This window comes from Chenopodium quinoa, unplaced genomic scaffold, assembly GCF_001683475.1.
Source record: "Chenopodium quinoa cultivar QQ74 unplaced genomic scaffold, ASM168347v1, whole genome shotgun sequence".
NCBI lineage: Eukaryota > Viridiplantae > Streptophyta > Magnoliopsida > Caryophyllales > Amaranthaceae > Chenopodium > Chenopodium quinoa.
In genome coordinates, this window is record NW_018744068.1 from 866,752 (window position 1) to 888,418 (window position 21,667).

At 39.2% G+C, this 21,667-nt stretch overlaps 1 protein-coding gene across 3 annotated transcripts; it reads left to right on the forward strand.

Annotated features, from left to right (window-relative positions):
- The first annotated feature begins 6,120 nt into the window (after nt 1–6,120).
- LOC110691150 lies at nt 6,121–16,528 on the forward strand. 3 transcript variants are annotated; one of them, XM_021868069.1, is made up of 9 exons: nt 6,121–7,591; nt 8,338–8,463; nt 8,794–8,933; nt 10,436–10,487; nt 10,564–10,795; nt 11,330–11,390; nt 12,012–12,140; nt 15,183–15,946; nt 16,035–16,528. In XM_021868069.1, exons 1-7 carry the CDS (start codon nt 7,489–7,491, stop codon nt 12,102–12,104), a joined length of 807 nt encoding a protein of 268 aa, XP_021723761.1. In that variant the 5' UTR covers nt 6,121–7,488; the 3' UTR covers nt 12,105–12,140; nt 15,183–15,946; nt 16,035–16,528. The 3 variants fall into 3 exon arrangements, with proteins under 3 accessions (XP_021723761.1, XP_021723759.1, XP_021723760.1); XM_021868067.1 differs by lacking the exon at nt 10,436–10,487 and having other exon boundaries at nt 10,488–10,795; XM_021868068.1 differs by lacking the exons at nt 10,436–10,487; nt 15,183–15,946; nt 16,035–16,528 and adding an exon at nt 13,471–13,854 and having other exon boundaries at nt 10,488–10,795.
- The last annotated feature ends 5,139 nt before the right edge of the window (nt 16,529–21,667 follow it).

Here is a 21,667-nt window from a genome sequence, read left to right on the forward strand (position 1 = left end):
GCAAGATGATGTTCAAGCATCGCCGTCTCAACTTGTGCCAAATCATCTTGAAACTATTGTGAATAACGAATTGTCTGTGTATGATGTATATACAAATGATGAGGCCGAGAGCGGAGAGGAGGAAGATGGACTTCAGAACATGGATGTTGAACCTGCACACATGGAAGTTGGCGAGCCCCTGGTTAGAACTCTCGTACCTTGGTTCAGTTAGGTAAACGAGAACTATGAAGTTGATCAGTATTGGGCCGAATCGGGTAGCCATACATCGTTTGTTCCCGAGGGAGAATTTGAGAAGGGGATGTATTTTGAAAGTAAGAAAATGCTTCAAGAAATGGTGAAGATGTATTCTATTCAGAGGAATCAATTCTACACCACAGTGACATCGAATGAGAGTGTCCTTCATTTGCGATGCAAGAAGAAATGTGGTTGGATGCTACGGGGTACCAAATCAAGTGAGCACTCGTGTGGCTTTACCCTAGTCACGTACAAAGGCCCACACCGGGAGAACTGTGTCACTGAAGTACTATCTACTGATCACCCACACTTGGATTCGTCCATAATATCAGAGTATGTGAAGTCCTTTGTGCGGAAAGATCCGTCCTTGAAAGTTGAATTCATACAGGAACTCATCTCCAAGCAATTTCATTTTGATGTTCCGTATCAAAGAGCATGGTATGCCAAGGAGAAAGCTATAGTTGAAATATTTGGGGATTGGGAGAGTTCTTACGGCAGACTTCCGCACTTTATGTAAGCACTCCAACAGTCAAACCCGGGATCACGTGTCGTATGGAAACACAAAGCTCAGATGGACGATGTATACTACAGCAACATGGAAGTGTTTGAATGAGTGTTTTGGGCCTTCGGTCCTTGTATCTACGGTTTTAAACATTGTATGCCTGTTATCTGTATCGATGTGACGCACTTGTACGGAAAGTATAAAGGAACATTGTTGGTTGCTACAAGTGTGGATGCAAGCTTCCAAGTATTTCCGCTAGCATTTGCGGTGGTTGAAGGGGAAAACACTTCCAGATGGTCTTGGTTCCTGGGTTACATTCGGGTTCATGTCACGCAACGAGATGGCCTCTGTGTTATATCTGATCGACATCCTGGGATCATTGCAGCAATGATGATCCTAACGTTGGATTCACCGAGCCGCGAGCCTATCACAGGTTTTGTGTTCGCCACATAGCTTCTAACTTGAAGACTCACGTGCAAAGCAACGACATGAGAGATATGTTCAAGGCTGCGGCGTACCAAAGGCAAGAAAACTTCAAGCTGATCTGTGTTTCATCGGTGAGGCATGTACCAAGGCCATGGAGTATATTGGTCAAGTCTCGTTCACTATGTGGTCTCTCTTTCACGACGCTGGTCGCAGATATGGGATATGTACTACAAACTTCTCTGAAACATTTAGCAATGTGTTGAAGGGAGCTCAGTTTCTACCGATCATGTCCCTTGTCGAGTTAACTTTCCACAGAGTTAACAAGTATTTCACTTTAAGAAGGGAGTCATTTGAGGCTAGGTCTGAACAGGGACTTGCATACCCCCCCAAGGTCACTGCCATTCTGGAGAAGAACAGCGCAAAAGCCAGATATCATAGAGTGGATGCGTATAACCGCCGATTGCATATTTACCAAGTTACAACAGAAAGGGGAGAGCGACTTGGTAGTAAAGGAGGCTATAAACATACTGTTAACTTTCAGTTGAGAACGGGTACATGCAACAAACCAAAGATATTCCACCTCCCATGTTCTCATGTTCTAGTAGTATGTGCGACGTATTCACTATCAGAGCGGCCGTGGGTGGACCCTGTGCTGCAATTGGAGGCCTACACGAACACCTATGCACCACAATTCTGGCCTATCCCTTGCGAGAAAACCTGGACGCAGTACGTCGACCCTAAACTCATTCCGGACGGCAGCATGGTACGTGGAAAAGGGAAGCCAAGGTCAAAGCGCATACGCAATGAAATTGATGAGACTAACCGGCCCCCGAGCAAATGCAACCGCTGTCACCAGCAGGGTCACAACCGGACAACGTGTCCATCTAGACCGACATTGGACCTAAGTTTGTATTTGTTATTTGTTGTAGTAATAGAAAGTAGAATTATTTTGTATCAGATTTTCTAAAGTTTGTAACATTAGTAACATTTAGATCATTTCTATTTTCTACTTTGGATGTCGTTTGAAATTTTTTGTCTTTGCCTTTAAATCGTCCAGCTTATGTTTAATTATTAATCCAGTAATTGTGTTGGTATTTGGTATATAACGTTTTTAATGAACATATATCATGGACGGAGAAGATAGGACACCCGGACCTGTTAACTCTTCTGCCCTGACACTACAGGACAGACATCGAAGCGTTAACATATGGGACCAGACGGTAATATTTCATCCGTTATTTCATGTACTTTTTTTTGATACATTGATGTACTATCTAATATTAATTACGATCGTACAATGTTTTTTTCAGGTTGATGTAGCAAAGATGCTTGTTGCAGGCACTACACTACCAGGGTTATGGGCGACTAGGTTGTCGATCCACGCATTATTGCGTACGTCGAGTACGCTGGCTTTGGTGGTATTCATTGGATGGCGTTCAGAGAGATCGATCGAGCGCTTGTCACTGCGCTAGTGGAGAGATGGAGACAAGAGACACATTCTTTCCATCTACCTGTTGGGGAGGCGACCGTTACGTTGCGGGACGTCGCGATACTCACGCGCCTTCCTATACGTGGGACTGCGGTGACAGGACATGCGTTAGTCGATCCCGTTGTTTTAGTAGCCCGGGTTCTCGGGGTTCAGCCGGGTCCCAACGAGATTAGGGGCTCCGGGTTGAGGACCGGCTAGATACGCGATACGTTTCGTGCGCTGCCTGCGGATGCTGATGACGCCACAGTTCAGAGACACGCTCGAGCATACTTGTTCCTGCTCATATCGGGCGTGTTGTTCGGCAACAAGAGCGGGAGCCATATCCAGCGTATTTACCTACAGCTGTTATACCACGACTGGGATCATATTCGTGGATACAGCTGAGGTAGTGCTTGTTTGGCGACGTTATATCGCCACCTATGTAGAGCCTCCCACCGTGGTTCAGTCGATATCGGAGGAACTCTGATTGTGCTTCAGGTAATCCACCTAATTATCCACAAGCTAGTTTGGCAATGACTTACGTTATACTTAACATAGTTTTGTATTTTGGTATTATAGTTATGGGCTTGGGAGCATATCCATGTAGGCAGACCAGTTAGGCCTGCTGTACATTATCGGGGGAAGTAGGACCGGGACGAGCAGTGCCAGGCGTACATCGCTCCACCGCTCCCTACACCTAATGAGGCGTACAGTTGCAGGTTTGTAACATTTGTCATTCTTTTTTTCCCCCATACGGTTTCATTTTGCTGGATGACAAACTAAAACAATTTGTTGCCATAGGTGGGTGGTCCCTAGATTCACACATGCGCATGCGGCGAGGGGTCTTCCGTACTACCGAGACGCCCTTGACCGACTCACCGAGGATCAGGTGGTAACTTAAAAGATATTTGTAAACATTTATGTACTATGTATACTGTCTGTGGACTAACCTATTCATGATATTACTATTGCTGTGTTATTGCAGATGACATGGGATCCGTATGTACCTAACTTGGTAGATGCCATGCCTGCACATCTGCTGGATCATCAGGCAGAGTGGCGTGCCAGGGTCCCCCTGATCTGTTTCGAGGTTGTGGAGAGTCACCTACCCAACCGAGTCATGCGACGGTTTAGACTATGCCAGCCTATCCCCCAGCAGTCTGACACTAGTGTACGCCTTCACGACATTGACCGTCGGGGAAAGGGGGAGACAAACTGGTCACTGGAGCATTGACATTTCCTTGAGCTATGGCAGCAACGGTTGGAGTTCGTCGTTGGAGGTGATCTGATGCAGGGCGTTATGGATCCTCACGATTCGTACATGGTGTGGTACAGGCGTATTACACGACGTTTCATCAATCCCAGCTACACACCACTATCCACACATTACCATCTAGCATATGACTTCATTAGCGGATATGTGAGTTTCTTTTATTCTACTTATTGTCCTCAATTTTTAAATTTCTATATCATACAACTGACTGATCGATGATTACTGCAGGTGGCGGATATGGTGGCGATGGTTGATGCACTATCAGTCGCCCTTGTAGATGGACCTACCAGAGCCCAAGTCGAGCGGGTGCGAGATATGGGCGTCGCTACCTTACAGAGATATGGTCACGACTATCTCGTCCACCAGCGGGACAGTCATGATGGCCACTCCGTCCATTCACAGTTCGAGCTCGGCCAAAGCAGCGATGGAGGTGATCCTACGTCACCTAGAGACGCAGAGGATTACATCATCCACAGTACTGCGCCCACCGGTACCCAGGAGGACCCATCGTCTAGCCAGCGGACTCCCCCACCGCCCCAAGACCCATTCACCACCATTACTCATTACAGGCGGCGTCGTGTCAGACGGAGGGATGATAGACAGGATAGAGAACCGTTACCCCGAATAAATGAGTCGGGATAGTATTATCTGATTTATTTGCTGTAGCAGGATATTCTAGAACGATGTATATAACACTTACATTATTAACATAATAAATGTTTTTTGAATGAATCTGTGTGCGGTTTGAAGTTTAATTTCCTTATTTGTCCAAATCGGACTTGTTTCGAGAGTTACAATTTCGGGACTGGGATCCTTGCGCTTGTACCTGCAAAACAACGGAGACTCCGAGTGGTGGGAGCTCCGCCTCCGACGATCTAGTTAGAATGTGTTTGAGAGTAAAAAGTGCGCAAAGTAAAGGTGATCTGGTTCCTCTAAGGGGAGGAGCAATCAGGGTGTGCAATTAATGCTAAGTCTGGTCTAGCAAGTAGTATGCACGAGGGTTTAGGCTTCTCTTGGTGAGATGATTAATTAATTCTGAATATCTTTAATGAAGACTAATTACTGTATTTATAGCCTCGAAGTACGTGCCCAATACTAGGTTAAATGGTAAACCTAGGACTGATTGGGCTTGCCTCGGGATTCAGGCCTTGTTGACCGTTCTCCAGGTAGGCAATCTAGGTGCCACGTGGCGTAGCATGGTTGGTCCATGTTGGACCTCCTGGAGTATGACACGTGGCAGCCCCTGATTGGCCCACGTGGTTGACACGTGGCAGGTGCTGATTGGTCCACGTGGCGGGGAAAAATCCCCTAAACAGGATTTATGTCAGTCTAGATCCTTCTAGGCCGATATATATCAAACACAAGACATTTAGGCTCCATAATGAGAAACGCGTAGAAGCGATGGCCCGTGGTGGTTAATGTGGTGGTTCATGGTGGTTGTAGTGCTGTTGGTGGTGGTTGACGGTGGTGGTAAGGTTGGGGCTGGTGGTGGAGGTGGTTGTAGTGTTGTTGGGGGTGGTTGGAGTGTTTTGAAGTGCATAAGGGTGGTTGAAAGTGGTGGGAGGTGGTGGTTAATGGTGGTCGACGGTAGGGGTTGGTGGTGGGGGTGGTGGTTGAGGGTGGTGGCTTATTGATGGCTGGGGGTGGTGTGTTGGGGGCAGAAATAGGGCAGAAATTAGAGAAGAAAGCCTGCTGGCTGCTGGTATTGCAGTCTAGTAGAAAAACGTTATATGAGACAGCGTTTTATGTAGAACAAAAAATTTTGTACGTAAAACGCTGTCCCAGACAGCGTTTTACAAATTGATTTTTTTTTTTTAAAACCAGGGCATAAAACGCTGTCCGAGACAACGTTTTACCCTGAAAGCTTAGTTTGGTAAATAGTTTTGCCACGCAACCAATTTGCAAAATACTTTTAGAAATAAGCTCACTTTGGGGAAAAATCCGATTTGATAACTAATTTTGGTAAAGAGTATATTGTGGAGTTAGTACTAACGTTCAAGTTGCAACTCTGGAGAAATGGTGAATTTGTCCTAAGGGGAAGTATTCTTTTAAGTACTTGGGTGTCATGTTTACCAAAAATTTGACTGCAATATAGTGCAACCTTCGGCTATTTCATCAAATGCCACTGAGCAATTGTAAAATTCACCAAATGCCATGAAGGTTTGGACCCACCACTTGCCACGTGTCACCTTCAGATTGGTTTGTTTTTTTAAAAAATAATAAAAATTTTAAAAAATTAAAAATAACCAAAAATAATTAAAAAATAAATAAAAAATAAAAAAAAAACCAAAATCGGCAGCCAGAAGCCCAGCCACCGAACCTCGATTCCTTGTCGCTGGCGATCTGCTCCCTCACTGGCAGGCGCGCCGGCGGCCGCCAACCCCCCCTCCCATTCCCTCCCCTTTCCTCGTCGCGACCCACCTACCCTTTAAACTCAAAACCCCACTCTTCAACGGTCGCTGTTTGATGTACGGCCAGCCACTATTCTTGTAGGATTCCGGCGTGGGTGGGTCGGAATTCCTTCAGAACTCACGACTTGGTCTCACCTCGTCACGGGTCGCAAACCAGTGGAAATCGAAGTATAGCTTAGCGCCGATGTTAACCCCTGAGAACCCTAGGCCTGGACTGACCTCGCACTTCTTCGTTCTCTTGAAGGAACGCAGGTAACGACCTTTGGTGGCCTTCCCTAGGTCGTTCGGAATGGTGATCAGGAAGCCACCATTGGAAGAACAGTGGCTGAGGCCGTCGGAATGGTGATGGCAGAGGCTCAAAGGAGGAGGGTGGGGTTTCGGGTTTTGGGTTTGAAGGGTGGGTGGGTCGCGAGGGGGAAAGAAGAGGGGAAGGGGAGGGGGCCGGCAGCTGCCGACGCGCCTGCCGTTGCAGGTTCCGGCGACTGGCTGGGGTTTGGCCGGTGAGGGTGGTAGAAGGGGTGGTGGGTGGGGATTTGGTGGTTTTTTTAATTATTATTTTTTTTTTTAATTTTTTTTAAATATTTTTGGGTTTTTTTTTTAATTTTTGTTTATTTATTTTTTTTAAAAACGGACCAATCATAAGGTGACACGTGGCAAATGATGGGGTCAATTAACGGCCGCCAGTCATTAATGACACTCGCTGATTTTTTTTAAAACTCGGTGGCATTTAGTGAATTTTAAAAACCTTCGTGGCATTTGGTGAATTTTGCAATTGCTCAATGACATTTGGTAAAATAGCCGCGAATTTTATTATTTTGCTTGGTCACGTGACCCACCATGACCTAAGGTTGGTCCGCCACTGCTACTCTAACAGACTAACACCCTTTTTCTCATTCTCAAACCAAAAAAACACACCCTTCTTTCTCCTGGGTTTAAAAAAAACGCTCTTACACACCCTTCTTTCTCCTGTGTTTAAAAAAAACGCTCTTTCTCCTCTCTCTTCACCAAGCCACCACAGCGTTCTAATCTTCATAAATTTACTCTTCAATCTTTATAGAGTAATAAAAATTTATCATGTAGTTGGAACTCTCGAAATTGGCAAAAACAAGTGGCTGAAAAAATTGAAAGATCGACTAATATTATTTATTTTGGGGTTTTTACAAGCTTAAATTCCATGGAAAGCAGTCGTCAGCATTTGAAGCGCAAATTTTGGGACACTCCAAAGCCGTTGTTCAATCCATGGAGGAGAGTACTGCGCCCCTGCCGCCCACGACATGGTTTATCTCCTTCCTCAATTTTTATTTATTTATTTTTTTATAAGTTTTTGATTCAATTTGGTTTTGTTATGATTTTTAAAATTATACTTGTATATATTTATTGCTTTCATGGAATAATTATAGCGTATTTTTGTTTGCTGGTTATTTTTCGCTTTACCTTTTGTGAATTTTTATGATCATACTGTAATAATATTAGTAGAAGTAGACTAGTAGTAGTAAGAATGCATCTTATTGTTTCTTTGCAAAACTTTTGACCCATGGTCAGTTTTACTAATTTGCTAGTATGGGAATCGGTATGGGTTCACAATTCGCTACCTAATACTACATCCGTTAATTATTATGGAGTATTATTTGTGCGATATAACAAATTCCAAAGTTACACACTTGTACATAGAGGTAGTATGTTGGATTGGGCTATTAATTTGCTAGAAAAGTTCAGTTGGTGAATGTGGTGATTTGTGGGGGTAGGGGTATAATCTAGCCACATCACAAACTTCAAGGTTTTTGCCATTGGAAATACCTGTGAAAGTGGTTCCATAATTGATACCACCATTGTGACAAGCTGACATCATCCAAAAATCCAAAATTTAAAACCATGCCGACATTGAAATTTTCTACGGATGAAAAGACTAAGGATCTTTTGCTCTTATTTTCGGCTACTTGTAGCTGTTAAGTTTTCTCAAGTTTTAAAAGTTTTATGGTATTCAGATTATTGTATTGTTTTTATTTAATTTTTTAATTTGCAGGCATACACTTTGAAAAGGCAAATCAGTTTGGAAATTTGATGAATATGTTGAGAACAACATGCACTTGGATTGTAAAACAAAGCGTGCTGCTTTGGTGGCATCTCCATTTGTTGTTTGCCTCACATGGTATTACATATTTTACAATCATTGAAATCTCTCATCTATCCCATTTGATATTTCAATAGTTTTACTTTTTGAATGTAACATTGTTACCTTTTCCTAATTACATGTTTGCGAATCATTATTTTGTAAACAATTCTTTCAATGTTGAGAACCTTTTTAATTTATTAGAATGTATATATATTATGAGTTGGTGTTGCTCATGCTTTGTTCCATAATAATGTGGAAAGAACCAATTTTAAAGTTTTTAAATACTTAATTTTCAAACTTTGGATATTAGTGTATTCTTCTACTTTTTATAATGAACCTGCTTGTTTAAACTTATGTTGCTTCCAGATGCCCAACGGCTATTTATATGTTCGGGGACTATAGTGCACTCCTATGGTGTAGATGGTGAATACTTTAGTACAGTTTTGACTTCTGCTACCCTTATTAGATGTCCTAAAAAAGAAGATGCTATTGCTGATGATATAAAGGTTTGATACTCCCTCCAATAAAACATGACACTTGCATCATCTATTTCCCTCAAATAAAAGATTTCAAAATTTATTTGCCAAAATGTCATTTATTACATACACTTTTTCCACCGCAGCTTCTATCTCTAACTCAATTGTGTCATTCTAATCTCTATATGGAATAAGAACAAGCATGCTTGGTCACCCTCACATATATGATAGAATCTATCTCTTTCCTAATTTGTATGTGAAGGTAAAAGCACTATGTGGTTTAAGCTTGTTTGATATGACTGTGTACAAATTAGGTTTAAAGTTTTAATGATGCTTCCATCTGCTAGTTTTTTTTTTAAGATTTGCTTATGTTAAAGTTTATACACCAATTTCAAAGTAATATTTTGATCAATTTTGTTTTAGGTAAAATAGTTCCATGTATGATCAATATGTTAGTGTGTAGTGTACCCATCATGGAAGTCAGAAATTTGACACTGTTTTTTTTTTTTTCCCTTAATAATGTAAATATAGGTCAAATATATATATATATATATATATATATATATATATATATATATATATATATATATATATATATATATATATATATATATATATATATATGTCAGTAGATACCACCATGTTAACTCGAGTGAACTAAATAACAAGAGTGCATTTTCTTCACTTTAAAAAGAATCAGTTTCAAGTCATGTAAGTTCGTATAAATTCAAAATCTTCAAATAAGTTTAGTCCAGTCCAATAAATTCCAGTTTTAAGCCTCTTTGACTGCAAAGCTCCATTTGGTTTTGGCAAAAAATAGTTTCAAACTTTCAATGATAAATGCTTTTTCATGGAAAACGTTTTCTCTAGGAAATACACCAATTCCGTACTAGTTTTCCTTTTTTTTTTTTTTTTTTTTTTTCGTACAAGAAATGGAATATGGGAGTGAAAGGGTAAGGATGGATGGGAGGAAAGAAATATGTTAGTAAGAAGAAAGTTGGAAATTGGCTTCTCTCCCTTTTAGAAGGAACATGTTCTCCATGCTTGAAAATGTTATTTCCACCATTGGTTAAACTTCACCCCTTTGTAAACCAAACAAAGGTAAAGATGTGAACTGGAAAATATATTATACCCACCCAAACACTCCTCAATAGTAAAAATGAGTTAAGTGGGAAGTTATAAAACATATAGCCCAGTAAACAGCTTTACTTTATTTCCAAAGCTTTTTCCCTCTTTCCACCCTTATGCCTTTCCTCAAATCTGGTATTTAGTTGGCAACTGAATAACTTTGCTCGATTTGTTGTATGACCTGTTGAACCGGGTTGCTAGTTTCAGCAAAGTGGGTCTTGTTTACCTGCGTGATCTGGTACACACAAACCTAGTTCGTGTAACCTTATGATATGTAAGGTAGTAATTATTTTTTCGACATGTTTATGGCTATGTTATATTTTTGTTTAACTGTGGGAATATTGAGTAATAATTGTTTATGTTATCATTTGAGTTATTTTGCTTTTATTCTTATTTGTATTCAGATGCATACTTGCATAGCCTTTGAACTGATATACTGGACTATTATCATTACAGGTGAATGTCCGTTTGTTTGATCGTAGTCTTTGTGAGGGTGAAATACTAGTTTATGACTTCCATTATAATGTTGCAGCTATACGAATCAAGTCTGATGTTAGATTGCAAACAGCTGTTATTGGAAATCTTGACGATTATACCGAGTGTCATGTTCGCTTTAGTCATTCACCGCCATTTAAGCTTGTCCCTCATCGTGATGCTACAACAAGCTCAGAACTCATTAAGCTCTGTCCGGGGATGGCAGTAATTGCATTGGGTCGATATAATGACGACCCATACCACATTATGGCAGCACCTGGCAAGCTTATGTAAATTACTCTTTCTCTGTCTCATACTCCATTCGTTTTCCTGAGTTCCTCATATTTTAGCGATATAACCAAGGAAAAGTGAAAATGGGGACCCATGCATGTGGGTACTTTTACTTTAAAGAGGAGAGTGATAGAGAATTGGTAACTGAAAGTGGGGTAGTAGATGTTAAAAAACGAATAAAAGGTTGCCATAATAGGAGTAAAGTAAAAAAGTGAGTAAAAATTAAGAATACAGATGAAAGTGGAAAGTGAGTAGAACTTAGGAAAATCGAGGTAGTAATTTAATAACCTTTAGGCCTTGTTAAATATTGACTATTCCTTTCCCAGGGAGTGAATTTGTGTTATATAGGATGCATTTTTTCTCATTTTAACCATATTTTTTTTTTATTCTACCAATTATGTACTTTTTAACATACCCGTGATCATGCGTAACAGTGTAACGCGTGATCTTTTGGCTATGTGCATGAATAACTATCATCTTATTTAGGTTATGTAGCCTTTTTTAATTAATTGTGGCCATCCTGTTTGGTCCAGTTTGAAGGATTGTGGATTAGATTGTGGAGAGCTTGTCATGGCGGATAGTGAAATCACCAAGGTAACAACATTCTTTCCTCATCCTATGTTTTGCTTCTTATGTAGATATCGACATTAAGTTACATGTTATTACTCGTATTGATTATCTTATGTGCCTTTTATTGTAGTTTTTCTTCATATTGTTAAAAATACTATTGCATTTTTCTAGCCACTATTTGATGACTACACGGAATAATCACTTTTGGTTCATGTAGCCGACCCCACTTATGGGATTAAGGCTTTGATTGATTGATTGATAGCCACTATTTTCTAAAAAAATTGAGCTAGGAAACCGTGCAAGGACACCAAACATCCCCTGACATTAGCATTAGCTTTGATCAAGGACAAAAAAAAATAATCTGAATCATCAGTATAAATTTTTAATTTAAAAGCAATGCAAAGAGAAACACTTACTAGTAGCATCAACCTAATCCAGCAAACGAACATATACATTGCATAAGTTTGAGAATTTTACAAGATTTTTTTACTGGCTACTTTAGCAAGAATATCTAGGGTATCAGTGTAAGTGTAGACCGAAGGGGTATTCTGAAATCTGAACAAAATGAATGTGCTAGAGCAAGGTTTATATTTATAGAACACCGTCAATTTTTTTATATATATGTTGACACATTACTTTTTCCAGAATGGTATTGGAGGACCACTGATTAATTACAGTGGACGTCATTGGACTAAACTTGTACCAGGCAGCGTATACTCCTTTTTTACCTATCAATAAAGCCTTAAAATGCTTGGAGCACTTGCTGAAATATAGGTATGGCCCAAATCTGGTTGTTGCAAACTTGTCTTGTTAATAATTTAACTGTTGTATACTTCCTCCATTCATAAATTGTTGCACTACTTTTAAATGGTACAATTTTTTAAGAAGAGATGAAGAAGTGTGGGAGGCTTATAATTTTCCAATTAATTGCACATGATAACCCACTCCACTTTACTCTTCCCACACAAGATACCCAACTGTATCAATGTTGTACCATTTTCTAGATTTCCTCACTTCTCAAACTCCCTCCCGTACCATGTAACCAGTGGACAACCACAACCACTCTCTCTTCTCGCAAACTCCATTTCCAACCACGATTGATTCTCTATTATTCCTTCCTCAATGTCTAGGATTTCCTGGGATCAATGGTAGTGACTTAGCTCCATCTTCAGAGCTACTAGGGGAGAATTTAGGGTATGGGACTAGTGGTGGTGGACCTAGGGGTGTTCAAAAATGGACCTAGGTCGGAAACCGGACTGGAAAATAAACTAAACCGGAACCAAATATGAAGAAGATATGTCTATTACATAATTCATAGTTTCCATATTTTAAATCCATAGTATTGTTATTTGACTTGGAGTTTGCATGAAACCCTTTATAAAGATATCTCTATTACAGAATTTGAATTGCTTATAACTGCAATTCCAATGAGTCAGGGCTATGTTTTGATCTGTGCAAGGTAAAACAGATTCAATTGGCTATGGACTACAAATTCCACAATTTGATGTATTGTCAAGTGATGATATTATACTATCTGTGATGTGAGTTCAATTGATTTTGGTGGGTGGCTTATTGATGCTGCCTTTGATAGGATGCTTTGTCCATTTTTTATTTGCTATATATTCAAGCAAGTGAAATTAAAATAGAATTCACAATGCTTTTGGCTTTTGGGATAAGTGATTTGGAGAGATTGATAAATATATATATTTTTTTGATAAGTATGTTGCCTTACTCTTAATTAGCGAAGAGGTATTTCCAATTGATGTTTAAAAAGTTTAGGTGTTATTGGCTGGTCTCTGCTTCAATTCACTGGAAAGAATTCTCTTAATTCTGATGAGTTATGAATTTTGTTGTTTGTCTGAATGAATAACTTTATGTCTTGTGCTTGTGGGTGGGTGAAGAGGTTATCAGTTTTTTTTTTTTTTTTTTTTTTTTTTTTTTTTTCAAGGAATCTTGTCTCATGCTGGTCTTTCAGCTGTAATGTTGTTATTGTTGTAGCTTGTGTGCTTTTTAAAATCAGTCTTTCAGTGGTTGCTGCTATTTGAATAACTTTTTATTTCTAATTAAGTTATTATTTTTTAAATTTGGATTTGGGCTGTGCCAGGGAAGTCCCTCAACCATGGCTTGGACTTGAAATATCTGATCTTGACACAACAGGGTTGGGTGACTTAGAAAAGTTAATCCAGAGTTCCCCTAATACCTTAAGTGGTGTTTTTGTTCGAAAAGTTTGTGTGCCTTTGTACCTTTCTTCATTTATCTTCAAGATTATGATTAAGCTAAATTGTTGGATAAACAGTTTAAATGGATGCACCATGAAGCTGAAATTATCTACCTTTGTGATGTAAGGTGCTTTTGCCGTTTTATGAGGCTATTTGCTACTAAGAGGAGTCCATGTTTTGTAACTCATTTATTATCTCTAGATGCAACATTCACTTATTAATTCACCAAAATAAAGCTTAGAACATTACGGCTTCACAAGCTTAGGGAGACCTTTGGTGGTTTTGCTGTCGTTAATGGCTTAAGAGATACATATGCTCATAGATGAGACATTCGGATTGTAGTTGAAAGAGGGAGGACATGAATGTGAAGAAAGAGGGAGTTGAGGACTCAACCTAGGAACCAAATTACATAAGTTAGGAAGCAAAGCCAATTATAAATATCAGAACATAATTCCAGCCAATACATCCAAAACTAATCTTCATAAACTTACATTCTCCAATAAACACATTTTTTCAAATTTCAAGTCTACAACCATACATTTATTTTCATCTGAATTTATATTCAAGGAACATAAAAATTAAACTAGAATTATATATTTTTGCTAAACAAGAATGACATGATCAAGAAATAACCAAGGATTATCATTCTTTTACAATATCTCACTGAAGTATGTAATCCAAATAACAAGCAACATAACATATAAGCTTCTGCCATAAAAAAATAATGATATAGCAGGCTTACATATAGATAAGTCAAAATCCATCTTATTTTTATCCTCTTGTTTTTGGAGCATCTAATCATCAATTTAAATCTTCTTTTTCTTCTATCCCTCCTCTTTGAATTTTCCTCTACCCCTCAAAATTTCCAAATTACAATCTAACCATCCAAAGTAATCATATATTTTACACATTGAGTATATAGCTAAAGATATCCTTTCTACATCACATTAAGTACAAAGTTACATAAAAATGCAAATTCAAGTTATTCTACCCCTCAAAATTCAAAGAGATCCATTTTCCATCACATAATCATAAACCTACATCAAATTCAAATCTTCTTTCGAGTATGACTACTGTCCTATCTATGTTTACCCAAAATTTACAGTTTTCTAAATAAGAGAAAATTTTACACTCCTTTAAATCTTCGGACAAACAAGCAGCTGTCGAAAAATGTTTTTACTGATATGAGTCTTCACTTCCAATTTCACTTCAGCTTTTGCAAGAAATCCGCGCCAAACTTCGGCCTATGTCCTTTCCCCCGATTTTATTTCACTCTAAAAAATTTTAAGAAACAATCTTTAAAAAATTCTTCCTCTACTTATCCCCATTATACTCGAGACTTTATTGGGAGGAGTAAATAGATTAGTGATAAACATGCAATCAATTAGTGGCGCCTTAGCACTCACATGGATTGATCATGATAGTTTATACAGCTAGTTATTATATAGTGTAACAATTACTAAAATTGAGAGGTTCTTTACATTACTTTTATTTATTTATTATTGAACGTGTTATTAAAATGTCATTGAAACATGTCTGTTATGTATTGTAATACTATTTTATTACACTAATATGTTTCTTTATTGTATAATTTTAGGAAAAGGATGGACCATTACAATTTCATTCAGAAGATATAGTTGGTGTGAAGTTATCCGAAAAGCAAAGAGCACGATTTTACAAGAAAATGGCTCTGTAATTGTTAAGGTAGAAGTGTACGAATCAGAAATCCTCATGTTTGATTGGGAAGGAGCAGGTGTATTTATTTCTAAGGAAGGACACATATTGACCTTATCACATATAATTTGTGGAAAAAATGAGAGTGCTAAAATAAAAGTGACCACAAAGGAGGAGCTAACATATGATGCTTATGTGATGTCGATTGATGAATCATTAGGTCTTGCTATCCTTTCCATTTCTGAATCAGATATTCAATTTTCTTATGCAAAGATTGGTAAAAATGTATGTCTTGGAGAAGAGGTTTATCCTATTGGTTATCCGTTTTTCTTGGGTTTTTCATATCCAGTTGGACAAGTTTCATTTTCTTGTCGGACACATGGAGAGTTATGTGAATCTTTAAGAGAAGAAATGTTGACAAACGATATGTTAAATAAAAGAGGTGAAAAGAGTTAAGACCCTAGTGCAAAATATATATGTTATGTCGACAACTTAGAACACTTACAGACCCTATCTCCTTCGGTGTCGTTTGTTCAAGGAAATAATTTTCATGGTGATGGCATGGGTCGAGCAAGTGGAATGCCATTATTTAACTGTCATGGGGAAATTATTGGCATGTACTATGTAGTAGCATATGATCAGTGTTTTGGAATTCATGCCAAAACACTCAAACCATTTTCTTAAAAGGTACTTTTCATTTTTTTTTTTGCCCTTTTTTTATTGTATCTCTTTTAAAACTTATAAAATTGTAACTTTGTATCTTCTATATTTGCAGTGTTTTTCCAGATGGTTTGTCTCAAAAGAAAAAGAAAAAGGAAACATGGAAACACAAAGGTGATATAGCTTTCAATTTATTTCCTACCTATATTTATACAAAGTATTTCCTTTCTCCAGTATGCATGTATACTTAGTAACTATAATTCTTAGCCTTTTAACTTGATATCTCTTTAGTTTTTATACAATAACCTTTAATGATATTCAACAGACTCTACAAGATGTCAATCCTTAGTTTTGTAAATTATTTCCCTTTTATCATATTATCTGACTTTATTGTGTCTTATGGCACCATACATTAGCCAATCGAGATTTTTCTTTGATGTTAGAAGAAAAGATGATTTTATGTAAGGATTTTTTTTTTATGATTTGCATTTACTTCTATGTAAAATAATATAAAGCTGAACTTCTAAGATCATAAAGCAATTTTAGGTATAAGATATGATTTGCATTCAGTGAAACTCGAATTCAAGTAGTAGCTAATTGATGATGTGATTGACATTGACTGTGTTGTTTAGATAGTATGTGAAATATTGCTGAATTTGCTGACATCTATTCATACACACTCTAGGGGAGACGAGCACAAAATAACTAGTTACATACGACTTTTTTGTGAGAGGAGCCTCATTGAAGGTCACAGTATTGCTGCCACACTCTCTTTCCCTTTTCCCTTGCATAAACCTACCGATATGTATTTTTCTTTTCATCATTACTTAAAGGATATCTAAGTGTCTCTGTCTCAGAGACAAAGCGGTGATAATATTTTGTAACATATTACGGATGGTATATTGAGCTTGGAAAGTTAGCATGTCCACCAAGCTGATCATCATTCTCTTTCTCTGATGATCATGTCTACAAATTCTCCTTTGAAGAGTCTTCTGTGCTTTGTTTCCTTTCATTTAATCCTAACTTGAATGGAACGCTTAGCGTCTTTTCATAACTTTGCATCACAAGAAGTTCTTTGGTGGCATCATATCAAGGCTTTATCATCAGCTTAATCTGTGGGAAGGGGTTAGAGAGGGTGGAGATCACGCGTTGAGGTAATCTAATGAATTTTACAAAAATACTCAATCAAATGTCAAATGGAACACAAGTACACATGGCTGGCCCCTCCCCCCCCAAAGCCTTTCTATATAGCAGCGAGAAACAAAATGCCAACAGTTACACGGCTTACACCCTCTGGTGGAAAACCAAAGGTGTACATGACCAAAGCATTCCAAATTGTAAACTACTTATACCAATTCAGGTGGGAGTTCTTCCCATAGTCTAGAATTACTATTTCAGTAATTTCAATTGTATAATTAGCGGATTCGTATATGTGGAACTATACTAACAATAACATCATATGAAACACCACAGAGGGAAATCTCTGCCATGATGTATATATGATTACCAACACATAATTATGTCCCATTCTCCACATACCACACTCTAAACCATGAAGATGTTGATACGCAACATAATTGTTCAAGGTAGCATTATAATACATAAAATGTACCCTACATCAGAATTGTTTTAAACCAACGTTTTCTCCAATATATATCCTCGTGTTTGGATGATTCATTAAGAAGAAAAGAAGACATAATGAGACTTGACACGCATTTGCAAGTTGTGTCTTGGACTGTGACTGACAGTCTGACACCATAAGTTACTATTAGAATTTTCTACATCTTTAAACAACAGAATTGTGTCACACTGCTATTCAGAATTTTTTTTCTAAGCTTGTCCACCTCAGCTTCTGAAATGCAGCTTTTGATTTTAAAAAATAACAGTGTTTCCATGACAGTCGCGACTATAAAGAGTGCGGCGGTATAAAATATACTGCCCTAGCCTTCCAACCTAACGATGCGGGTTCGATTCCCGCTACGTTCTCAGGAGCTTGGATTATTTGATTGTTATTTCTGGACAAAGCACAGAGGGAGTTTTCTTAACTTCACCAAAGAACCATAGAATATGCATATGCAAGGATTCCTCAACTCTTTTATACTAAGGTCCCGTTTGGTTTGATGTAAAACATTTTCAAGGAAAACCACACTTGCAAAATAGTTTTCCTTTGTTTGGTTCTTACAAGAAAAGTTAAAGAGAAATTAAAAATAGCAGTGGAAATGTGGGGATGGATGAGAGGAAAGTAAAAAGGAGATACACTAAAGCGAAGGGGGGAAAATGTAGCTTCCTAGTAAAGAAAAATGTTTTCCACCATTATGGATGCAATTTTCCACTATTGGGAAAATTATTTTCCACCCTTCACAAACCAAACAAAGGAAAGTGGGAAATAATGGGAAAATTATTTTCCATGAAAACCTTTTACATCAAACCAAATGGGGCAGAAGTTGAAAACGTTTATAGGCTGCACTAGTGTAACTTCAAATATAATTGTATTTTATAATGCTTTGTTCTATGGGTCACAAGTCTCACAACTAGCGAATTTGTAAATGTGAGCTATTACAGCACACAAAAACTAACGATAGAAAAGCATCGGAAAGGGAATACTGCATAAGAGCCATCATAATTCATAAAACACCCAAGACAACTTCAGAACATGCTGCATGCCAGAAAATAATATTAAAACTAGAATTATTCTTGAAGCTATAAGATAAGAGGCAACATTAAGCCTAAGTATGCTGTATTATTAATGCATTGATGAGTACTAACTTATTGTTGAGTAGCTCTAGCTGGGCAAATTTTTAATTTAATTTTATCAGGAAGACAGGAACCAATAATTATCTTAGGGACGGTATGTCAGTATTGCATTGAGTACTTTCTGTTGGTTGCCTACATAGTCATAACTAGCCTCCATGTATCCAAGTTGAACAAGTAAATATTTTCCCTACAATCACAACATAACAATTATACCATCTACCTGCATCGGTACCCTCAACATATTCATGTTAATGGATTAAAACCTTTCCTGCCCAGACTTCTTCATCCATTCTTATAATTATATCCTTATTCTATTTTTAATAATTCACGTTTACAAAACAGATTCATCTTGAAAGAGCACAAAATAAGCTAGGTTAACAAAGCCATAATAGAGCAGATGCAATACCTCAAGCTGACTCCCAATTGACTTTCCGTCACAACTAATGATAACATCGTCAGCACATAGACCAGCAACACTGGCAGGTGACTCTTGCTTTACCTGTTTGACAGTGGGAAATCTCCAGTGAATAAGATCATGAAATCAATTAATATGAACATAGGTGACTTCAAGCAATTGAGAGCAATCAAATAAGTTCCAAATTTTGAACTTATGTCCATTAATTCAACACAACGAAATTCCATTAGCTCTTTAAATACTACTGCTCTACAATAAAACCTTTTTCATTAACTAAAATCACCACAGAAACAGGAAACTTCAGAAGTAAGAAGTAGATTTGAAGTAAAGGTCTAATCCAAAATTTATCTAAATAATCTTAAAGACATAAAGGACGAAGATTCAACCTACCTCAGGCTCACACCCAGAATGGGAAGAGTTCAAAAGACTAGAACTAATATGTGGAGTGCTAATGGGACATAATGCATAAAGTAATAATTCAAACTCGGAAATCATAGCAAAGAAGTCGTAACGATATTAAGTGATAATTTAAACTGAGAATTGTTCTAAAAACATTAAGTGATAGTTCAAACTAGAATTCATAGTTCCGTTTTAACTTTATGGAACTCTCACTACTAACTGTTTAGGGTAAAAATTACCCTAGACACGTGGCCCAATGAGCGCCTGACACGTGTCACCTCCCTATAGCACCATGGGCATCCAATCAATGGATGCCACGTGGCATTGTACCCCCAATGGGGGAGCAGATCTTCATCTGCTATAAATAGAGGAATCATCTTCATTTATTGGCATTCAGAAATACCGACACCAAACCCGAGCAATATTAATTGCGGAATCTCCCGGAATCCGAGAGAAATACCCGTTTACTTTCCGCACGTAATCTAATCCGGAATCATACTAACTTGATCTTCGGAGGCGAAACTCCACCCAACCGGAGTTTCGTGGTTTTGCAGGAACATAAGTCAGGCGTGCATTCTCGGTGCTGTAATTCTCCCGTAGGACACTTCAGAAAACCCCGAAACATTTGGCGCCGTCTGTGGGGACAATACCACGGAGATGACATCTGACAATGTACCAACTGCAGAGGGCAGCCGGCCCACGGCTGACCCTGAGGTCTATACGGACCACGAAAGTGGAAGCGGTGACGACTACAACGTCGAAACCTATATGGCCCCATACGGGTCATTCCGTTCTAGGCACATCCGTTCCAAAGAAAGGAAGGAACGGGGCCAAGACAAAGCTTGCCCCAACAACCCAGGCGGCAAGCACCTTGGACAAACCCAAGCAGCGGAGGGGGCTGCCCCCGTCACCAGAGACGAACTCATGAATCTCATGACTAGTTTCAAAGGGGAAATCAAAGACATTATCCAGAAGTCAGCTGGCTCCAGCAAGGGCCAGTCGGCCAAGAAGGCTTCCGGGAAGAAGCCAATTAAAGACCGGGTGCCTACTCCTCACACGAAGCCCGGGGGGCGGATGGGCCCCTAATCGATCTTTCAAAAATTCGTTTCCCTGAATTAGGGCAGCGAAAGGCCATCCAGCATATACAGCCGGATGGGTCAAAGAAGACCTTCTTTGACGCCCGGTTGTTAATCCAGGAGAAGAGAAGTCAGAGCATGTCTCAGTCGGCTTCTACGTCGACCTACCCAGACAGTTTCCTCAATACTTCAATGAAGCATTCGGAAACCAACCCAGGGAGCCAGTCACACGGCACGTCCGTACGTACTACTCCTCATGTGATCCATCAGGCTCCATATGTGCCCCAACAACCATATGGACCCGGATCACCCTATATTCAGCTGTCCCCCTTTGGAGGACTGGCGGAAAATATAGACCAACCCATGGACTGGCAGCTCCGGCTGCTAAACCTAGGGGAACAGCCTTCGACTTTCTCCCGGGAAATAACCAAGGCGGCTCAGCCTGCTAAGGTTAAGAACGTGTTGGTAGGAACCTACGACGGTACCACCAACCCGGAAGATCACCTGATGGCATACACCAACCTCATGTACCTACAAGAGTTGGATGATGCCGCTTGGTGTCGATGCTTCCCAGCAACACTGAAGGGCATAGCCCAACGGTTGTTTGGCAACCTATCGGCTGGGTGCATCAATAATTTCAGGACGCTTGCATATCTGTTCGCGTCCAACTTCTCCATGAATATCCCTGCCAAGAAGACTAGCCTCGACCTAGGGGCTATCCAGCAGGGAGACAAGGAGGGATCCAGTCCTATGTCAGGCGGTTCAATCTGATGAGAATTCAGATACAGGGACTGTCTGACGAAGTTGCGTACCCTGACTTCTTCAAGGGTCTGAAGGATGGGTAAACATTCAAGTTTGATCTGGTCCGCAAGAGGGTTGCTACCCTCCAAGAGGCACTAATGGAGGCCGAAGCTTACATACAGGCGACGGAACTCTGTGCCATCAAGCACTCGTCAGAACCCAGGTGGTCTGACAAAAAAGAGAGCCGGTTCCAACAGTCGGCCAAAAAAGAAGAAAAGAAAAGAAGTCTGGGCAGCTGACCGCCCAGGTCAGTCGTCCCAGAAGAAGCAAAAGAAATTGGAACCGTACGTCCCCAAGTACGAG

Bases quoted from the DNA above. Each gene is read 5' to 3' on its own strand.
- LOC110691150 (XM_021868067.1), top strand. From the start codon at position 7,489: ATGGAAAGCAGTCGTCAGCATTTGAAGCGCAAATTTTGGGACACTCCA. The intron at 7,592-8,337 runs GTTTATCTCCTT...TTTAATTTGCAG, and splicing joins CCCCTGCCGCCCACGACATG to GCATACACTTTGAAAAGGCA. The intron at 8,464-8,793 runs GTATTACATATT...TGTTGCTTCCAG, and splicing joins TTTGTTGTTTGCCTCACATG to ATGCCCAACGGCTATTTATA.